Genomic DNA, 21806 nt, shown 5'->3' on the forward strand with positions numbered 1-21806 from the left:
GTAATTTTTGTCAGTTGTAATAGATATATTAGTTTGCTAGGGCTGCCATAACAAAGTACCACTGATTGGATGTTTCCAACAACAGAAAATGTATTTGCTCAGGATTACGAAGCCTACACGTCCAAGACCCAGGAGTCAGCAGGGCGAGTTCGAGGTCTTCTTGGATTGTAGATGGCTGCCTTCTCCTCCCTCCCTCTTCCCGTGGTCTTTACTCAGTGCATGTCTGTGTCTTGATCTTTTTTCATAAAGATGCCAATTGTAGTGGATTAGGGCCCATCCTAGTGACCTCATTTAATGACCTCTTTAAAGACTGTCTCACCAAAGAGTCATATTCTGAGGTACTGGGGGTTTCGGACTTAGACATTTTTGGGAGGGACTCAATTCAGCCTCTAACAGAGCAGTAATACTCAGTTGACATTTGTTAAACATATTTCTCATGAAAATAATTGGTCACTTATTCACACCCGTGGCCTCATTTGAAAAGTACTTAAGCAAATACCACTTGCATGTTAATGGCTTACTGATTAAGTTTTATTTTAGTGAAAGTGCACTTTGAAGGATATTACCTCTTCATTGAAGCTACAGACGTCTTACACAATTAAGAACAACTTTTAGTAACATCTACCTCTTTACTCAGCATGAGACATGTTATTGGTGGTACAAAGCATTTTGAAGACAGTCTGTATAAATTGCATTGTATAACTTAAAATGCTCTATTATTGGAATATGAGGATAGAATTTTGTAACCCTTTACCTCAAGCACACTTATAAAGGATTTGAATGATTAATCCATAAAGTAAATTTGTGTAAATAACAAGTGTAGCAGTATATATGTTGTTTTTAAATTTTGATTTTTGAACCCCAATTTTACTGAAGTTATTATGCCATCACCTAAAGATAGAGGATTGAAAAAAATGACATCTCATCACTATTTCCAGCCAGAAAGTGTTTTAATTATCACAAATTTTTACATTACAATACAGGCACTACATTTTATATAGTAGTTATATTTGGTAGTTTGTAACTGCTGGAAGTGGTTATTAAAGAAAAACTTCAGAGGTGATACCAACATGGTTCTGAAATAATTGTACTAATGAAGAATTGTGAGCTATCTTAAAACATCTGGTATTAATCCAGATATTTCAGTACTACATAATTTCCAGGGTTATACTTCTTTCTTAGTAGGAATGCTAAATATACCATTTCTTGTCCTCTGTGTGCTAGTTTAAGGTTTCTTTCAGTTTGTTCAGTTTGATAAAGAATCAGTAAACTTAACTGAGAAGATGAATGTTCAAAAGAAAGATGTATATTAAACCCAGAGAAATGTCTAAAGTGAGAGCTATATAACCAATTCTGGTAGATGTTAGTTTTATATTTTCAGATACTCAGAACTGAATTTTGCATTTTATTATTAATAGCTCTCTTGGTAGGATTTCTTCCTCTTTATACCTCTTTATAATTTTGAACTGGGTTATTTTGGAATCTATGATACAACGGTAAGAGCATGAAATTGCATATTATACAACTTTGCATTTGAATGCAGGTGTCCCTTGACACTTCTTGATTAAGCAAGTTACTTAACCTTTTCTGTAAAATGGAAGAATCTGTACACCTCAAGGTTTCTTTTTTTTTCTGTTTTGATAATTAAATTAAATAATCTTTATACAGTCCACCCTAATCCAAGACCATCATTCAGTGCTTGAAATCTCAGATAGTACCAAACTCCATATATATTGTTTTTTTTCCTTAACATGCATACCAGGATGGAGTTTAATTTATAAATTAGGCACAGTAAGAGATGAACAGCAATAATTAATAGTAAAATAGAACAATTATAACAACATTCTGTAATAAATTATATTATGTGGATGTGGTCTGTGGTCTGTCTCTCCTTTAAAATACCTTATTGTACTATACCCACTCTTCTTCCTGTGATCTGTCAACCTGATAACTGAGCGGCCCACTAAGTGACTAATGGGAGGGTAGCAGGTACAGTGTGGATATGCTGTACAAAGGCATGATTCACACCCCAAGGAGGACACAGTAGGATGGCGTGAGATTTCATCACACTACTCAGAACAGCCTGCAACTTAAAGCATATGAATTGTTTACTTCTGGAATTTTCCATTGAATATTTTTGGACTGTAGTTGACAGCAGGTAACCGATACCACAGAAAGTAAAACCAAAGATAAGGGGGGACTACTGTACATTTCCTGATGTAAAACAGAAAAAAAAAATTATTTCACATTTTTCTAGCAGTAGTCTCTATTTTAGAAAAAAAAATGCTTCCATATTATAAATGCAAAACCCATGGGCATACTTTTCTGTGGATATGATGGAACTATTCTCATTTATTTCTCCTAATGTTTTCCAAATAATACTTGCATGAAAATGTATCTTTTTTTAGTACTGAGTTATGATTTATATACCAAAAAATGCAAAGATCTTAAATATGCAATGTAAAATGAGTTTTGACTGTGCTTAAATATTCTAATGGAAGGGTTGGGTGTGGTGGCACTCGCTTGTAATCCCAGCACTTTTGGAGGCTAAGGCAGGCGGTTCACTTGAGGTCAGGAGTTCAAGACCAGGCTGGCCAACATGGTGAAACCCCGCCTCTACTAAAAATACAAAAATTATCTTGGCATGATGGTACACATCTGTAGTCCGAGTTACTCAGGAGGCTGAGGCAGGAGAATCACTTGAGCCCAGGAGGTGGAGGTTGCAGCAAGCCAAGATTGTACCACTGCACTCCAGCCTGGGCGACAGAGCAAGACTCTTTCTCGAGAAGAAAAAAACAAAAATTCTAATTGAAGTTTTGTGAATGTTCTTATTTTCATTAATACGTATTTCTGATTAAGGACAAATCTGAGGGATTTCGTATGAATTAACCAGCTTAAAAAAAAAAGCCACTTTAAAGAAAAGTTGTTCAGTAAGTATGATTTTGATATTTGCAAGTCAATGTAACATTTTTGAAATCTATAAAGAAAAAGAGTTGTGAAAAATGGAAGTATATTTGATAAAACCAATTTATGGGTAAACAATTGAATAAGTGTGTATAAGTATGTATAAGTGCTCCGTTGTAATACACTGATACACGTGTGATACATTAATTACTAATGATGAAATATACTTTGAAATCTCTGGAGAAATATTTTAATTATCTGCTAATAGTATATACTAACTACCAAATATCAACATTTATTTGTTAAGAAACTTCATTTACAAAAAACTGCTTACCGAAAAAGAAAATCATTATTTAATGAGCTCAGTGTAAATACGAAATGAGTAACTCTGGTTTTATTAGTTTTAAAGAACACTTGCTATATAGTTATTTAAATCATCACTTTTTCTCTACTATTTATACGATTTGAGTTTAAGTGTTCTTCATACCCTTTTGAGGACTTTAATAATAGCTTCATTTGAGAAATTAAAAAAATAGAGAATTGTAATTAGATGCTCTGAATTAAAATCCCTGAATATTTTACTGTAGGGTTTAAATGTATTGTGTATTTAGTTGTTTTAAAATATATTGAAGGATGTATTTGAAACCAGTTCTCTTTTATTGTTCTCTGTAACTAATATCATTTTCCCTGCAATAGCCAGAATTCTGGACTTAAAACTTGAAAACAACTCTATGACATTATAAATCCGTACATTTAAAATACAGGTCAAATGTTATAGACAGTAAGTATTGGAAAAGTTTAGTAGCAATAAATATTATCCTGAGGCAGAATTTTAGAAAAAAATCTTCATTAAAGGAGGTGGAATTCGAATTGGCCTTAAAATCAAGGTGAATTTTGGTTTATCAGTAAGAGGAAACATCATTTTTTGAGATGAATCAGGAAAAGAGATGGAACAGCCTTAAGAACCTGTATAGAGGTAAAAATGGGGATAGGACTGTTTGAGAGTAATGAAGATACTACTTTTACTGAAATATGTGATTTTGTTCATAGAAATGTAAAGAAAATTGTACATAATCTGGTATCCCAATCATGTCTATCTCCAAACTCTTTCCCAGTAAGATCAGATAAACAATTTTGCTTTCCATCCTCTATTAATTCCTTGTCACATTATACCTGTTTGAAATCCTGTTGCAATATTCCTTACTTATCTCAATATAATCTACATTAAAATATTCTGTTTATGGTTAACCACCTTGGAGTCTTTCCATGTCAGCTTACTGTAATTTCAACTTTTTATGTCTCTAGCACTCCTCATTTGGACATACAGCTAAATTGGCCACCAAAATTCTATTCTTCATTTCGTACCATGCAACTTAATTGCCAATTTTATTAATTTGTGATCTGCTGAATCCTATAGTACCTCTCAGGAAGAAAAATACTTTTATCCCTAGTTACAAAGGAGGTTAACTCAAGTGCAGATTCACATCATATTCTGCTAAATCTTGAGTGTTAAACAAAATACTTAAAAGAGAATGAAGATTCTGTTTTGCCTTGCATGATTAGACATTTTTAAGTATATATACTATGTTTCCTTTTGAGCCAAGACACTATGTTTTGTATTTACTTGTGTTTTGCATTTTATGAAACAGAATATCTAAGTACTAGATATTTATTGATTGATTGATTGATTCAAAGATATTTGACACAGATTGCCAAGGGATTTGAATTACCTCTAAGCAATTTTAAGTTTTCAAATGTTTGTGAGTAATAGATCGATGAAAGTAGTGATTCTGGAAGATTTAAGTGAGGAATTGGAAAGTAAAGATCAGTGATAATCCAAGCATGATACGTTAAACATTCAGACAGAATCAGCTGGGTCAAAGTAATAGAAAAGTGGTAGTAGAGAATAGGAAATGCCCATTGGCTTTGAGATGGATTGTAAGGTAGAGATGCCAAAGTTGAAGCTTAGGTCATTAGAAGAATGGTTGTAATATTGCTAAATGCATAGAGTGCTGGAAAGATAAATTTGTTTGCAGGCAGAATATTGACATTTATGTGTACAGTTTTGATTTTAGAGTGTTAGGACATTCAAATGGGACATCAAGTCAAAATATAGTCAACCAGTAGTTACTTCATAAGATGTGAAAATATAGACCTGGCTGGGATGGGGTCTTTCATGTAAAAGACCTGTTGAATTTAATAATACACATCTTCTAAAGGAGAGAAATATAAAAAGAGAATAGAACTTCATGGACAAATAATGTAATGTTTTTTTCTTATAATTAAAATACAATTTACCGTTTTGGTGACCTCTTTAATTTTCATAAACTTAGATATATAACTTATGTTGATTTTATTTGAAATTCATATATCCTCAATTGAACTTAAATATTAAATGGTCTATATTTGTATTACTACCAATACTCAAATATGTGTTTACTGTGAATTTGGACATTAAAATAACTAAGTTTTTACTATACATCCTATCAGTTTAATGTTGTTGCCTTTTGTATAAAAACACACAGTAAACAAGAAATCTTGTCGTTCTTCCTTCGGATATGTACATATATATGTATATATTTTTTCCTTTAAAATATATCCAGGATCAGATCACTTGTTACCACCTGCTATCAAACTGCTTTACATCATCAGCATCTTTTGTCTGGATTACTGTAGTAAACTTTCCCTGGTCTCCTTGCTTCTATGCTTGCTTCATTATAGTCTGTTCTTGACATAGTTCATGTCACTCTTCTCACAGTCTTCCTTTTATGACTCACCGTATAATTCAGAATAACATCTAAGTCTTCACCAGCACATTGACCCTCTTACAGTTCTTGAACACGTTTCTATCTTAAGGCCTTTGTGCTGGCCATTATTCCATCTCTCTTGTATGTGCTTCCCCCAGAATCCATAGGACTAACTGCCTTGCCTTGTTCATAACGGTGCTCAGATGCCAAAGACGCCTCTGTGGTGTCTATCCTGGCCCTCTTCCTATGTAAATGGCAACCTGTTCCCCGTTGTCAATACTTCTGACCCCCTTACTTTTTTCTGCTTTTCCTTTCCTTACAGCACTTGCACTTACAGCATACAGTTCATCACACACACACAGCCCCATAAGACTAGAGATCATTGCTTTCTTCACTATTTTATCTCACCTGCCTAGGAATGTAACCTGCCATGTATTAGACACTCAATAAATATTTGTAGAATAAATAAACTAACATAAAACAACAGCTAACACTGAATGCTTACGTCACACTTTTTTAAAAACTTTAACTTAATATAACAACCTTAATGAAGTAGAGATCCTTTTATCCCCATTTCACATGCCAGGAAACTGCACCATATGTTGGCTAAATAAAATGCTCAATTCCACACAGAATTCAAGCCTAACAGCCTGGTATGGAACCAGAGATCCAAATCATTAGTGTATGGGATTTCTGTTAAACATGAGTATTGTGTTTAGTGCTATAAAGTTTTGTGTTTGTTTTTGTAGAGACAAGCTCTTACTCTGTTGCCCAAGCTGGAATGCAGTGGCATGATCATAGCTAACTATAACATCAAACTCCTGGGCTTAAGTGATCCTCCTGCCTCAGCATGTTGAGTAGCTGGGACTAGAGGCACTTGCCAGCACATTCAGCTAATTATTTTTTGTAGAGACAGTGTCTCACAGTGTTGCCCAGGCTGAGTGCTATAAAGTATTTATAGTAGAAGCAGAAGTGATATATCATTGTTAAATATGGTATGTGTATGTATACACACACACACACACACATATTTCTCATATACCTTGATTCACACTGATCGTTTACTGATTAAATATAAAGATGAATTTTGTTCATCTGTAGCCTTCAAATAGCAAACTTAAAGAAATACAAAATTACCTCAAAATTTAAGTCTCATTGGGCAGCCTCAACCAGTAACACTCACTATTAGTTAAACCCAGTCTGAAGGCGGCAAAGCCAAGCCATGGTACTGTCAACCATGTTATATAGGCCCAGTACCTGAATCCTTACCAGTGCCATTTTTATTTCTTAGACACATTTCATTTATCATACTTTTGTGCTATATTTCACATCAGATGTCAAGATAAAGTCTCTGATGTCAAAGATTGAGAAGCAGTGACTTTCCAGATTTGTTCATCAGAATGCAGTAGTCCTGGACTTACAGAGCAAATGGATGACATTAGATTTCTAAAGCTGCTGGCATTAGGTGAACTTGAGGGGAAATGTCATTCTTGAGACCATATAAGAGAAGTTTCAAGAATGTAAATTACAGCTATCTGAAGTACTGGACATTTTAGCATGATATAATGGCACTAAGAGAGAGATTTTGCTTATATTGCGATTGAGGCAGTGACCACAAATAAATACAAATCCAGATAATGATCAAAGGGCAATATAACAGATACGTTAAAAGGTTCCTTATTAAAGAGTAATTACCTGGCCACCCAGGGTTCTTGTCATCCATGTTCAGCTGCTGATAGAATTATCAAAGCATTTTCATGTGAATACTGAAGAGTATTATGGACATTCATATTCATAGGTACATCAAAAAAAGAAATGTAAGAGATAGACTGCTTCGAAGAAGACAATGATTCTTACCTATTTTTTGTTTAAACATGTTACAGACTTTTCTTAATAATAACATCTTTTTTTATCTCCTAATCACCCCATAAGTAAGAAAAAATGATCTGTACTTACAAAATGAATTACAGAGTGGTTACATAGCTTTCCTGGGGAAATCATTCAATTTATTGGCAAATCTAGATTAGGGCACAGCGAACCTGTTCCTAATTCATTTCTTAGACAATCACAAGTGCAAAATATTTGGTGATATGAAATGAGTAACTTCATCCTTAATGCAGAATTATGTAAATTTTAAGCCATAAAAGTTTTTTTTTTTGTTTTGCATTTTGGATTTACATTTATAATAATGATATGAGAATATTAATGTTCCTTGATAGAGTTGCTTTTTTTCCCCCAGGATAAAAAGTAAAATACACACACACACACACACACACACACACACACACACACACACACACACACACACACACACACACACACACAGAGATTATATTATACTTTTCATATATACCTGGTGTGACAGCTATAAAAGTAATTCCAGCATAGATTTATGTATTTTCTCTATTCACATTGAAAGCTATTCAGTTGAATTTTAAAATGCTGAAGGATGTAATACCTTTTCATTTTGAACTTTTAATTGCATTTAGTTACACAAGAAAATTCTATGACAGTAATTATACATGTTTTTCTGTTACTGAACAAAATGAAATCTATAAGTCTAGAAATATGTTATCAATAAAACACAAATTACTAAAATTACTTAAGTAGTTCAGTTCAGTCACAGGACAGACTTTTTAAAGTTTATATTTAGAAGAAACTGCATCTAGGTTATATTTTTGTTCTCTCGACATTTATTTGGAAAATATAGTAGAATGAGAAGCTCTCTAATTGGTCCTTTTAACAGTTTTGATCACAAAGTATAAAGTGTTTCCTGAAACACAGTTGATTCCCATTAGCTGTCTCACTAGTGTCTGGGGCTTAGGGTTGTTTTACTTTATCCTAGGATCCTAGGAGTTTTCCATACCTGCAGTCGATGTTTTTGTTGGCTGACTTTCTACAGAGGGGCAGCTGTCATGAATTATTTCAGCAGATTCTGCTTAGGGTTTCCTTAGTATTGATGGGTTTTGTTTCTTTTTTTTTTTTTTTTTCTTTTACCTACAACACCTAGACTACCAGTCTTATTGACAGTGTAATAAAGGTAAAGCTCATCAGGAGAGCTATTTCCCCATTTTACTGTCAGGACAGATAACTTTTTATGAAGAAGGGACTGAATAAGACCAAGCATAGGGCCACAGTTAACCAAACATCTGTGGACTTAATCTAGTCTCTGGTTAGGAGCTACTAGCCCACCATTTGGTTCTTCCATCTCCAAAAGGCTCAGTTTCTCTCTTCTTCTAATATTCACCATGCTTCTTATAGTATTCTAGAGACTCTCTCAGAATACTAGACAGGATGATTGCAATTTGAATTTTTAGAACTATGTCATTTGTTATGTGGTGTTGTTTACCTGCCTGGTTCACTTCATGTGTATAGAATCTTCTGTTGCTTGGGTGCAGCTTGCCACAGCTCTCTATATGGCCTCTGTCTGTAGAGCTCTGGACTCCCACTGTTCCAATGGAAATTTTTTATTAAAAAACAAACAAATCATCTTACACTGGTAAGATATTTTATCTGAATGTGGAGCAATTCATTCATTATTTAAAAAAACTGTTTAAATTAAAAAAAAACCCTTCTTACTAGTGAGAAGTTTTCCCTGAATATATAGCCTTTCTGAAAGCTTTTACAATATTACACATTGCCCCTTCCATACAGCCCCCCGCAAAATGTAGTTATTTAGTGTTATTTAGTCATGGCTTGTAGCTCATTAGTAGTACAAATTACTTGTCCTACCACAGACCTATTGTATAGGAATTTCCATATATAGAGCCTGAAAATCTGTTTTTTAAACAAATATCTCTGGTCAATTTCATGCACACACTATTTTGAAATTCTTTTGAGAACCACTGACTTAGGTCAAGTATCAACCTTTTTGATCCTCAAATAGGAAAATAAAATTCTAAGATGACTTTTTGGAGTATGACTGGGCCAGGTAAGAATTTCATACTCCACAACAGATCGTGCAGTAAGTTCAGCAGAGACATTGCTAAACAATGTCCTGCAACTTCGGTGAAAAGAGAATGGTGGCTTATTGCTGACACCTCACAGAGACAAAATTCTTTGAGTGGCAAGTAATCAAGATTTGTCACTGTTTTCATAAAGAACTGTTTTATTTCTCTGTTGTAATCATTTTTTAGTTGAAGCCAAATATTTAATGAAGTGCTTAGGAATTTCAAGCACAAGGTATGTGCAGCCTCTGGGGAAATCCAACAAGTGGCATTCTTTGTCACCTGGATGTAGATAATACCTCTTTATATCTCTTCCCATTCAGGCAAATCCAGAAGGACTTGGCCTGAGAATTTTATCATCTATATCACATCTGCCATTTGGTGTAGAGCCTAGTAAAAACTAATGCTGCCTCAAAGAAGACACCAAGGATAGGACTACAAACATGTAACTAGTAGGAAACAAAGGAATCTTTTATTCAAATGTTAGAGTGGGATTGAAGCTTATTTTGTGCAGTGACAGTGATAACCCAAGATACTTCCTGTTTTAAGAGTTGAAGAGTATCCTTTCCTGGACATTAGTATCCTAAAAAAGAAACTGAAAAGAAGATAACTCTTAGTATTTTAGCACACAAAGGAGACTCAGGACTAGTATCATGACTACATTCCCACTAGCTGATAGGTTTTGAAATGCTATCTTATTCACTTAGAATTACTGAGAGGTATGAACTGAATTCTGTCCCTCTAAAATTCAGATGTTGAAGCCTTAACCCCCCAGTGTGACTGTTTGGACATGGGTCTTTAGGAGGCAATTAAGTTTAAATAAGGTCATGAGAGAAGGTCCCTAATCTGATTGGATTGGTGGCCTTATAAATAGAGGAAAGTATAGGGACGCCTACCTATCTCTGTCTGCTCACATAGAAGAGGTCATGTGAGCACACAGTGAGAAGCTGGCTGTCTTCTGCCCAAGGGGATCCCTCACCAGACACCAGTCCCATTGGCACCTTCATCTTGGACTTTGAACCTCTTGAACTGTGAGAAAATAATTTCTGTTGTTTAAGCCATCCAGTCTATGGTATTTTGTTAGGACAACCAAGCAGACTAAGACACTCAGTAAAAATAAACTGAATCTGTCATGCACAGAAAAGCATATCTGTCATTTTATATAGACATTGATCAGGAAAACTGGGGCTCTTCTACTGGAAAATCTTAAATAGTTAAGATGAATTTCAGAGATAGGTTCATTTAAAAACAGCAAGGCAACCCTTTGACTTCTTAGAAGTGTTGTCAAGGAAAATACAAGATATTTTTCCCTCTGTTTTGTTTTTAGGTTGGCAGTAAATTATCATATTTTCTTCCTTTTTTTTTGCTATGGCAATAATTTTTGTATTCATAAAGACTACTGAATCAGATGCTAAACAGTTGAGAGATTATCACTTACAAGATTTGCTTAGATTTTGCATGTCCATTGCCCTTGTTCTGGCAGGTAGTGAATAAAGGACTGAAACAGGCTGAAAGGGTTTACACTTAGTACTTTTTCATGATGTTTTCAAGGAGGGTTGAAAGAAAATAGATGGAAAAAATTTGCATGTCATTTCATACTGATTTGCGTAAAACTGCATGACAAGATTGGACTGAAAGAATTCATATAGTTAGTGAGAGATAATCAGCCGTGTTTCCTCTAGCTGCGGACAAGCTCTTGGTTTATTTTGCAATGATGTATTTTGAAACGCAAGAAGAAGGGACCAAAAAGGGTTTTTGTGGATTTGACCCAAACTGAGACGAATCATCATTTGGGTGTCATCCAACACTGTCAAATCTTAGTTTCATTTGTCATTTACTTAATGTTATAAATGGTCTTTTTTAAAATAAGTTATAATTTTAAAAATGATCAAAATTCCAAAATTTCATGGGATTGATGTAAGCATTTTTAATTTTTTTTTTAAGTAAGGATTGTTTGCCAAAGCAGAGATGCCAGCATTGCTTTATCAGTGAATAAAAGAGAAATAATTAATTAATTTTAACCCTGTGTATTATTGTCTTCAAAATAGCTATATTCTGGCATATATGTATTACTGAACAACTTTTTGCACTCTGCTTATATTATAATTTGGTTTTGATCCAAAGCCCATTTAACTAAAGCAGTCATTGTTAGGGTTAATCAAACAGGCTGGTTGTTAGTATCTTTTGCTCTCAAGGCTGATAATATGAGGTTGGTATATAAGGGACTTGCATACATTTACAAAAACAAATTACTCACTGGCAAGAGAATTTAACTCAGATATAGTTTGCTATTACTGAATTAACAATGGGCATCAACCAGTGGAGATTAATTTTACCATCTATGAGTCATATGACCTAAGACATTAAAATTTGGACTCTCGTTTGAATCTCAGATGATTGATGATGATGATGATGATGATGATGATGATGACGATGATGATGACGACGACGGTAGATTACATTTATTGGCTTCTTACTGTGTTTCAGGCATTAGGCTATTTTATATGTATTATCAATTCACTTTCACATTTTATTATTTCGATCAAAGACCTTAACAACTTGAAGTTTAGAGTAATTTGCTAAAGGTCTTACTCGTGAAACCCAGGATAGAGAATTGACTTCAGGGAATTTGACTAAAATCCATTTTATAAGGTACTGCACTACACTGTTTCCTTCATGCTGTCAGTTTCCACTTTGCAGATTAGGAAACTGAGGCCCAAATTACTGAACTGATTAAGTAACAACTACTTCATTAAATTGAATGGCTATTCTTAACACTGGAAACTGACTTCTTAGTTTGCTTTTTGTTACCATAGCTCCCTTCTCAAGTAACCTTTTGGTCCACCATAGCCATTCTTATTTTCAGAACATTACGTGTTTAAAAGCACTCCTTAAGGAGTATTTACTACTATCACAATTGAAAAATACTGAAAAAGCAGAACATACTGACTGGTGTCATCTTCCCAAGAATTTAGTAATAACTTAAGTGGAATCAGGTTTATTTCACGTACTGATATATAGTATATTTAGCTTCATTTCCATTTTACTTTTATTCATTCTTGATATTGCCATATAAGAGGTATAAAAACACTATATTAAACAAAATATATAATTTTTTATTTTCAAGTATGTTACTTGAAATTAAGAACATAGTATAATTCATATATATTGTTTTTTCATATTATGCTATGCTATTTTTCTTCTACATAAAATTGGGCTTTAAGTAAGTCATGAGTCATGGTAGTGAATTTTGTTATAACCTTATTTTTATGAACCTTTTTTTTTTTATTGAATCACTGTTTATTTTATGTTGGTTCATATGTTATATGAAATATTCAATGGGGCCAGGTGCAGTGGCTCACGCCTGTAATCCCAGCACTTTGGGAGGCCAAAGTGGCCAGATCACTTGAGGTCAGGAGTTCGAGACCAGCCTGGCCAACGTGGTGAAACCCTATCTCTACTAAAAATGCAAAAATTAGCCAGGCATGGTGTTGCACACCTGAAATCCCAGCTACTCGGGAGGCTGAGGCAGGAGAATTGCTTGAACCCAGGAGGCGGAGGTTTCAGTGAGCAAAGATCACGCCACTGCAATCCAGCCTGGGCGAAAAGCGTGAAACTTTGTCTCAGAAACAAAAGAAAAAGAAAAGAAATATTCAATGGATTAGACAACTAAAAAACATTTATATTAATGGTTTCTCAAAACATTTATTCATGTGGAAGAATTGATAGGTATCCATTATCAAAGCCTGCACACATTTTTTTCTTGACTATTCACCTGATCTGAAAATGCATTGTGCTTATAAATACAAGTTAAATATATAATTTGGAATAAATTATCCTGAGTTACTGATATGTCCCTCACTCATGAGAATTAGTAAAAAATCAGAGAGGAAAATAAATAAATGAACATCATGCTTTAGCTTTCAGGGAATTCATTATTCAATATTCCCTCTTTCAAAGGATTTTGAAAGTATATGCATCTGTTAGATACAAATTTTTAAGACCAGCTTAAAATCGCAGACCTAAGGTTAATTTTAAGTGAATTAAGTCATTGCTTTAAGGGCCCCATAAATGAAAGCTAACTATCTAAGGTCAATGCTTAAGACTTTTGCAATACTTACTCATTCTTATTCTTGTGCTTACTCTTATAGCTTTTGGTGTGTGCCAGTAATCTCTTTGTTGCACATTAGTAGACAAAATGTATTCTTGTAATTTGTGTAGCTGTAATTTGTGTAATTTGTAAGCTGCTTGAGAATATAGGTATTTTTTCCTATAACTGCTGGATTTCTGTTGCCTGAGTTGGTGCCTGATACATACTAATTGATCAATTAAAAATTTGCAAACAAATTCAAGCTAAGTAAATCCTGAAGGCTCGTAGGATATCTGGTTTTGATGTAATTTTGAAGACACACACACAAAAAGATGTACAAAAGTCAAATGTTAGTATACCTTCCTGAATATTATCTTTTAAAACTATCAGTTCAACACACTAAGTTCACTTGTGAAAAGGAAATGAACTTCTGAATGCTGTTTGTTTAGAAGATAAAAACAGCTTCTCGGCCTTTTGGCTAAGATCAAGTGAAAAAGACACAAAGTTTGTTGAACTGGAAACTATGAAATGATTTGTTTGATTATGTTTGATGAATTACACTATTGTATATCATACTATCTTACTTGAATTTTAGGAAAGTATCTTGAGGAATATCCTCTTAATCCTATTTTAAAGATAATTGAGGTTAAGTAGTTTGTTCATAATAACACAGTTAGTAGGTGGCAAGTTCAGGACTGTCTCCAAAGCCTTTCTTCTCTCCTGCCTTATGTATACAAGAGTTATAGATCAGTTTCATGAAATAAGTCTCTAAGGACAAAGTGTGATTTATTTTTACCTAGCTGCATTTTTAAATTGAAAAGAATTACGCAGGTTTCTTGTTATTGTGACTGGAAACACAAAATGCATTACATGATACGATGTTTTTCTCACACATCTGAGAAAGCATTGAAGGGTTCTGAGCAAAGTAATGATAGGATAGTTTTGACAGTATTCATCTGAATGACAGATCAACTCTAGGGTAGAGTCAGGGAGAATAAAGGAGGCTATTGCCATCATCTAGGCAAGAGATGATGAGTGGTTGGATCAGACAAGTCTTTGGCCCTTATATTTTAGCCTCTTTTGCTAGCTCTTCCTGGGAGTGGTGAAAAGTGGTTGAATTTGGAATGAATTTTGAAAGTAGAGCCAACAGTATTTTCTGAATGATTGGATATGTGGAGAGGGAGGGAGGGAGGGAGGGAAGAGAGAAGGAGGGAATAAAGGCAAGGAAAAGAGTGAAAGAAAAGTAAGGACAGAGACACAAAGGTGATTCCAGGATTTTTGCCTAAACAAGTGGAAAAATTAAGTTACTCTCCTGAGTTAGGGGAGAATGGGACAGAAGCAGATGCTGGGGTAGAAAGGGATATCAGGAGTTTCGTTTTAGCTGTTTTCAGACTTCCAGTATATCAGATTAGATACTAATGTGAGACTCAATATAGATATAATTACAGCCATGAAACTGGATGACAACACCTGGGACGGCTGAGTAGAGAGAAGATGCCTAAGCCTGTTGAGCTCTGAGATACTCCAGAGTCTAGAAAGTAGGAAGGGAACAGCCTTCTCCTTCCGGAGGAGGAAGAGCCAAGGAGGTAGAATCATCCTCAAGATTGGGGTCCTGGAAGTCAAATGAAGAAAATATTAGAGAGAATGAGTGGTCAGATGCAGCAGATTTTTCAGGTAGATTAAGGCCAGGAAGATTGAGGTATGACCATAGGGTTTGGTAATGGGGGAGTCCATTGATGACCTTGACAAAAGATTGATCAGAGAAGATTCTGTTACTGAAAATAAACAGAAAAGATTATAAACCACTCACCTAGAAGACGTCTGAAGTTATTCTCTAAATCTGTGATCCTCAGAGAGGCAAACTATTTTGCAGTTGTTATGTAAATTTGGCCATATTATCCTGTACTGTTGAACTCAGATATGTTAGTTATATAAATATTGATGTTAATTACTTTAACTGTCAACATTTAATTAAAGTTTTTACAAAGTTTTGCTTGAGGTTCCTCCTGCGTTTTGGTAAGTTGTTACTATATGGTGCAAAGGGCATACATACCTATACAAACAGTCCTAGGTTTCAGTCCAAACTTCACCAATTACTAGTTGTGCAATGTTGGACAAGTTAGGTAAATTTTTCTAAGTCTCATTTTCCTCATTTGGAAGATGATAGGTAATAATTACTTTATATGATTGTCAATCAACAGTGGACTGGATTAAAAAAAATGGGGTACATATACACCATGGAATACTACACAGCCATAGAAAATGAAATTATGTCCTTTGTAGCAACATGAATGCAGCTGGAGGGCATTATCCTAAGCAAATTAATGCAGTAACAGAAAACCAAGTACCACATCTTCTCAACTTGTAAGTAGTAGCTAAACATTGAGTACACACGTACAGAGAGGGGAACAGTAGACCCTGGGGCTTACTTGAGGTTGGAGGGTGGGAGGAAAATGAGGATTGAAGAACTACCCGTCAGGTACTTTTCTCACTACCTGGGAGACAAAATCATTTGTACTTCAAATTCCAGTGACATGCAATTTACCCATGTAACAAATCTGCACACGTACCCCCTGAAAAAGTTTGAAGGAGGAAAAAAAAGCAAGATACCTTGAGAAAACTATCTGAAGCATATGATACAATTATGCATCATAAATGATGTAAAAGTTGAGGCATTGATTTATACTCCAAGGTGTTATGTTTCTTCTCCAGTTTTTTTATATAAATAGAAAATAGGACATTTATTTAAAACAACTGCATAGCAACTGATATTCATAAGAGAGATTATCAGCAGAAATAATCATGGGAATCAATTTAGAAGCCAAATAATCTAGATGGAGATTTGTGTTGGATTTTCTATAATCAACTCTTATCAACTATATACTACTCAATAGGGTGAAAACAATTTTAATAATTTTGTTTTGAAAAAATTTAAATGCTGTAATGAATTATGTGCATTTATAAAGCTGACTCCTTATTTTAAAAACTTTGATAATGTGGAAAGTAGTGATTAGACATTTGGTCATTTCTAACTTATTTTAAAGGATGAAAAATCATAAAAATGTTTTGCTATACTTTGTACTTTTGCAATAACTACAGGAATCATATTTTGTGTGTGAATGTTTGTGATAAATCCTTTAACAAGTTATATTAAGTTTGCTTTTGATACTTAGTTGCCACCTACAGTTTACAGTAGTATCATCAACCAACATTGTCATCTATTTGCATTTAACTAACAATTCAAATAATCGGAACTTAGTAGAAAGTAATAAAAATTGAATTAGTAAAAATCTAATTAGATTTTTCCATTGTTTATCTTCATGACTTAAAACTACAAAATAATTATGAGGCTTTCTCAAACTGTAATTTCTGTTTGTCTTCTTTTATAGAGCTACATTCATGGGAGCAGCCAGGCTCAGTTTGTGGCAGAATCACACATTATTCTGGTACTGAGTATCCTTTTAAGATACTGATGAATTGAAAAGGGCAAACTAAAGCTACATGTTATTAAAGTGACATTTTTCCTGGCAGTAAATATCAAGACTTTTAAGAGACATTAAATTTTAGGCTGTACTATATGACTAATTTTTATTTTTTATGCTAATTATTTCCTATTACAGTATAATTTGTTGCTATTCAGTATCATTAACAGATCATAATTTTTTTTTTTACTGACCGTTGAATTTCAAAGTATTACTTTTACTCTACATTGATGATCTCTGGCTAGATTTTTTTAAGTTTATATGACTTTTCCCTATAGCATCCTAATGGCGAGAAAAAAGTGCCTTATGATATAAATAGCTCAAGAAAGGTGTTATCATCATACTGCTCCCCTTAAATATATGGTATGTCAGAAGAAGGAGATTTAGAGTGGTTCAACATGCCTTTTTGGAACATATCAGACTCAGGCAGACTAAGTGTTGTGAATCAGATCATACGATCGTAATTTATGATTTGGAGTTAGAAGGACAAAGAATGTAACAGGATAAAAAATAGTAGCAGGGTAAGAAAAAGGTAAGGTTAAGTATCTAATCTGAATATTCTTAGAATGAAATAAAATTAGTTTGAACACTGTTTTGGGGGAACATTGATGTTTGTGTGAGTCTTATGAAAATGTTTGAAAAATTTAAATTCGTAGTGTTGCTTGAACATATTGAGTCATTATGAGAATTTAACGTGTGCCTCTAGTATCCTTTATAAAATTTGATTACTAATATCCTGGTTACTAAGATTCATATTCAAATGAAGTAGTCTAGACCAAATTCTCCAGTACTGTATATAACCAAAGGTGTAAATCTTTAAGTATCTTAGAATTCATCGAGGCCAAACCTCATTTTATATGTAGGAAAACTAGAGCCCACAAAGGGCTTATGTTAGGGAAGCCCACCTGAGCTAGAATTAGAATTCAGTTGTCTTTTTCACGGTCTATCCTGTGTGCGAGTACTTAAGTTTTATGTACAATACTTTATTATGGTGTGTGACATATAATTTCATCAATGAATGTTAGTCATGCCTATTTTTAATCTGGATGAAAAATACTATCTTTTTAACAACACTGAAGTTTTTGGATTTTATTACTTTGTTGTGTTATAACAATGCATTTTTAAAAATCTACCAGCAAAGACTTATTTGACCCGTTCAGTTTATTCAAGCAACCTATTTTATTTGCTTACTGTGTTTTAGGCACTGCATCAGGTGGTGGTATATAGTGATTACTGTATGGTGGGGAAAAGGGATGGAAAATGTTTGAAGCACTTGGAATTCTCGAGAAGGTCAAAGACTTCCTCGTTTGTAAAATCAGGATTAGCAATACTAACCACACGGGATTTCTGTGTGAAGAAACTGAGATAGCACACATTAAGCATCCAATAATCACAAAAGTCTAGTTGGTTTATTCTTCTGTTTTCCCTTCTTTCTTACTCAGGACTTTGGTGGCCACAGATAATAAGCATAAATACATATATATCGGTTGATTCCTTAGTGATATGGTTTGGCTCTGTGTCCCCACCTAAATCTCACCTTGAATTGTAATAATCCCCACTTGTCATGGGAGGGACCCAGTGGGAGGTAATTGAATTATGGGGGTGGGTTTTTCCCATGATGTTCTCATGATAATGAGTAAGTCTCATGAGATCTGATGGTATTATAAAGGGGCATTCTCCTGCACGTGCTGTCTCTTGCCTGCTGCCATCTAAGATGTGCCTTTCACCATGATTGTGAGGCTTCTGCAGCCATGTGGAACTGTGAGTCCATTAACCCTTTGTTTCCTTATAAATTACCCAAGCTCATGTATATCTTTATTAGCAGCGTGAGAACGAATACACCTAGCTTTTGACAAAGCTGTAGATGACCAGGAAAAAAAAAAATCATCTTCTAATAAAATTTATCAAAATTCTAAAACTTGAACTATAAATATTGAAATGACTTAATTTTTCTAGAGCAACATTTTTGAACCCATTAAATTGTATAACTTATAAGATAATAAAAAGGCATTGTTTTTCAAGCCTTAATGAAGGAATGAACTTGAGAAGAACAAGATTATAAATCTCATTTATATTGCAGGAGAATGAAAAGATACCTTCCTGAAACTCATTGAACAACACTGACCATCTTCTTCCTATGTCTCCATTCTCAACATTTTTATTTCTTCCACCCTTGATTATGCATGCATGGATACATACATGAAATTGGGCATATCTGCAGCCCATTTCTTGCTTACATTTATTTACTTGCCTGTATGCTTTATGGTTTCAAAATTAAGAAACTACTATGAGGAGTACTTGTTTGGCTCTAGTTTGTCTCATAGACTGGAATTGGAAATACAGATTTTGTTGTATTTTTCAACAAATGCTGAGTTTCTGCACACCAGCTTTAATATGGTAAGAGATTAATGCTTTCTGCACATCAGAGGTGCCTTCAGTGAGAAAAGGAAGTATTTCTGTATATGTTTATAGACATATCTACTCCTCCCTATTAAAAAATAAGGGCAAAGCTGTATTTACTCTCAACTTACTATTTAAAGATATTCAGGAAGCAAAATATGTTAACATTAAAGCAAATGGATAGAAACATAAAGCATTTGTTGCAGGTCAGTTTTTAACTCTCATTTATTTAAATATTGTAGTTTTTTTTTTTTTTTCTAACTTGTTTCAATCCATGGTGTAGCATTTTAGCAGTATACTTTATCTAGATAAAGTGATGATTTTATCGCAACACATCAGGAATACCGAGCAGAAGGATGAAAAGCTGTGTTGAGATCATCATTTTATTGTATGGCAGGAGTTCTCCAAGGTTTCATTTCATGGATCATTGACATCAAGCTGAGATTTAGGATTCAAAGAAATTTCACAAGCAGTATGAATTTTTTCATATAGATCTTAGCAGTGATACATAAAAGAATTAAAAGCCCCTATTCTCTTTATGCTAATAGTCATCATTTGTTGCTTCATTTTTTTCTGTTTTTTATTTTAGACATACCTATTACTAAGAAATAGAAAAATTATTTTAAAATGGTGGACTCATTATCAGTAAAACTTTAAAAGAAGTCCAGGCTCTGCAATCCCAGCACTTTTGCAGGCTGAGCACTTTAGTTGAGTTTGAGACCAGCCTGGGCAACAGTAGGGGAAACCCTGTCTCTACAGAAAATTATAAAATTAGCCAGATGTGATGGCATACACCTATGGTTCTAGCTACTTGGGAGGCGGAGGCAGGAGGATCACTTGAGCCCAGGAGGTTAAGGCTGCAGGGAGCTGTGATCACACACTACACTCCAATCTGGGCGACAGAGTGAGACCCCGTCTCCAAAAAGAAAAAAAAAAAGAAAGGTTATTTTTAAATAATTTCTGATTCTAGTTTCGTTTGACAGTCTACTGCTACTTTTTGAACAATCCATATTTTCTTTGTAATTTGTGTATTTTTTTTTCTTCAGGTAAAAAGTTACAAATACCAGATGATTACTTTTCATTTATCTGTAGAGAGAACATTTCTATCTTTTGGATTTCTCGTCCCAATTTAGTAAGTTAGATGATTAGATGCAGTTGCTATATACAAAGTTTTGCTGAAAAAAATCCTAAGAGAAAACAGATGGAATCATTTTGTATCATAGGTTATAGATTTATATTTACTAAGTATAAAATTATCTCCATATCAGTAGTGTTTTATTTTTTCAGTACCTTATTTAAGAAAACAATCGTAAGTAGTCTTTGAGAGAAAACTATATGAAAAAATAAGAAACATTATATTTTAATATGGAATATATGTAAACTACCTAAAAATAACTTACACAGGGCTTTGTATTTTTGCAAGTAAAAATTCATTTTTATTTCATTTTTTTTCCTTTTTTAATGTTTTCACCACCTAATGCAAATGTGAGTGAGATATTTGCTGTTCACAGAAAGCCCGGATGACAGAAAAATACTTATAATACAGTGAGACAAATGTATGCGAAGGAAGTAGCAACAGAGGAGCTAAATCCCTATCTAGAGAATTGGCACTGACTTTTCAGCTGGATATTGAAGTATAAAAAGGAGTTTCAGAGACAGAGAAATGAGTGAGGAGGCTATTTTGGTAGAAGATACAACAGGTACACAACCATAAAGTGACAGCGAATATTCTTTATTGCAGGAATATAAATTCATCAAGGCTGGAATACAAATTTGAGGAGATTGGTAAAGTTTGGTTAGGCTGGATAATGAAAACCTTGCTGAGAAATTTGAATCTTAGCTACAGGTAGTAGATGCGGTGCAATTAATATGCCAATTTTACATATTTGGCATTGGGTAACTTACGAATTCTTTCTGAAGTATTATGAGGTTGAGCCCCGCATGTCTTGTTGATAAATTTGGCTGTGGAAAGGGAAATAGTGGCGTCATGCCTGTTTAGAGAACAGAAAGCCAATGGAGGCTTGCTCCTGTAATAATGTTAAGGATAGGGTGGAGAAGGCAGAGCAAAGGAAGCAGGAGTCGCTGCCAGTTGTTCTGGCTGCTGGCAGTGGTTCCTCCTCCAGGATGAACCTAAGTAAGGGAATGGATGAGTGACTCAGCTGCTGTTTTAGAGGAAGAAGAAACAAAATTGATAATAAATGTCACATGTAAGGTTCAAGAACAGGAATCAGAGATG

General features: G+C 34.2%; 1 protein-coding gene across 9 annotated transcripts in view; it reads left to right on the plus strand.

The window, feature by feature from the left end:
- The window catches only part of TUSC3 (tumor suppressor candidate 3), a 308026-nt gene that overhangs the window by 164638 nt on the left and 121582 nt on the right, over positions 1-21806 (plus strand). For 7 of the 9 annotated variants that reach the window (XM_003777211.5, XM_054561215.2, XM_024251067.3 and 4 more), the window contains exon 7: positions 17078-17141. The exons of the other annotated variants lie outside the window; for them this stretch is intronic. In XM_003777211.5, coding sequence (XP_003777259.1) covers positions 17078-17141 — 64 coding nt within the window. The remainder of the gene's footprint in view (positions 1-17077; positions 17142-21806) is intronic. 9 annotated transcript variants of the gene reach the window in all.

The sequence above is a fragment of the Pongo abelii genome, chromosome 7, assembly GCF_028885655.2.
Source record: "Pongo abelii isolate AG06213 chromosome 7, NHGRI_mPonAbe1-v2.0_pri, whole genome shotgun sequence".
Classification (NCBI taxonomy): domain Eukaryota; kingdom Metazoa; phylum Chordata; class Mammalia; order Primates; family Hominidae; genus Pongo; species Pongo abelii.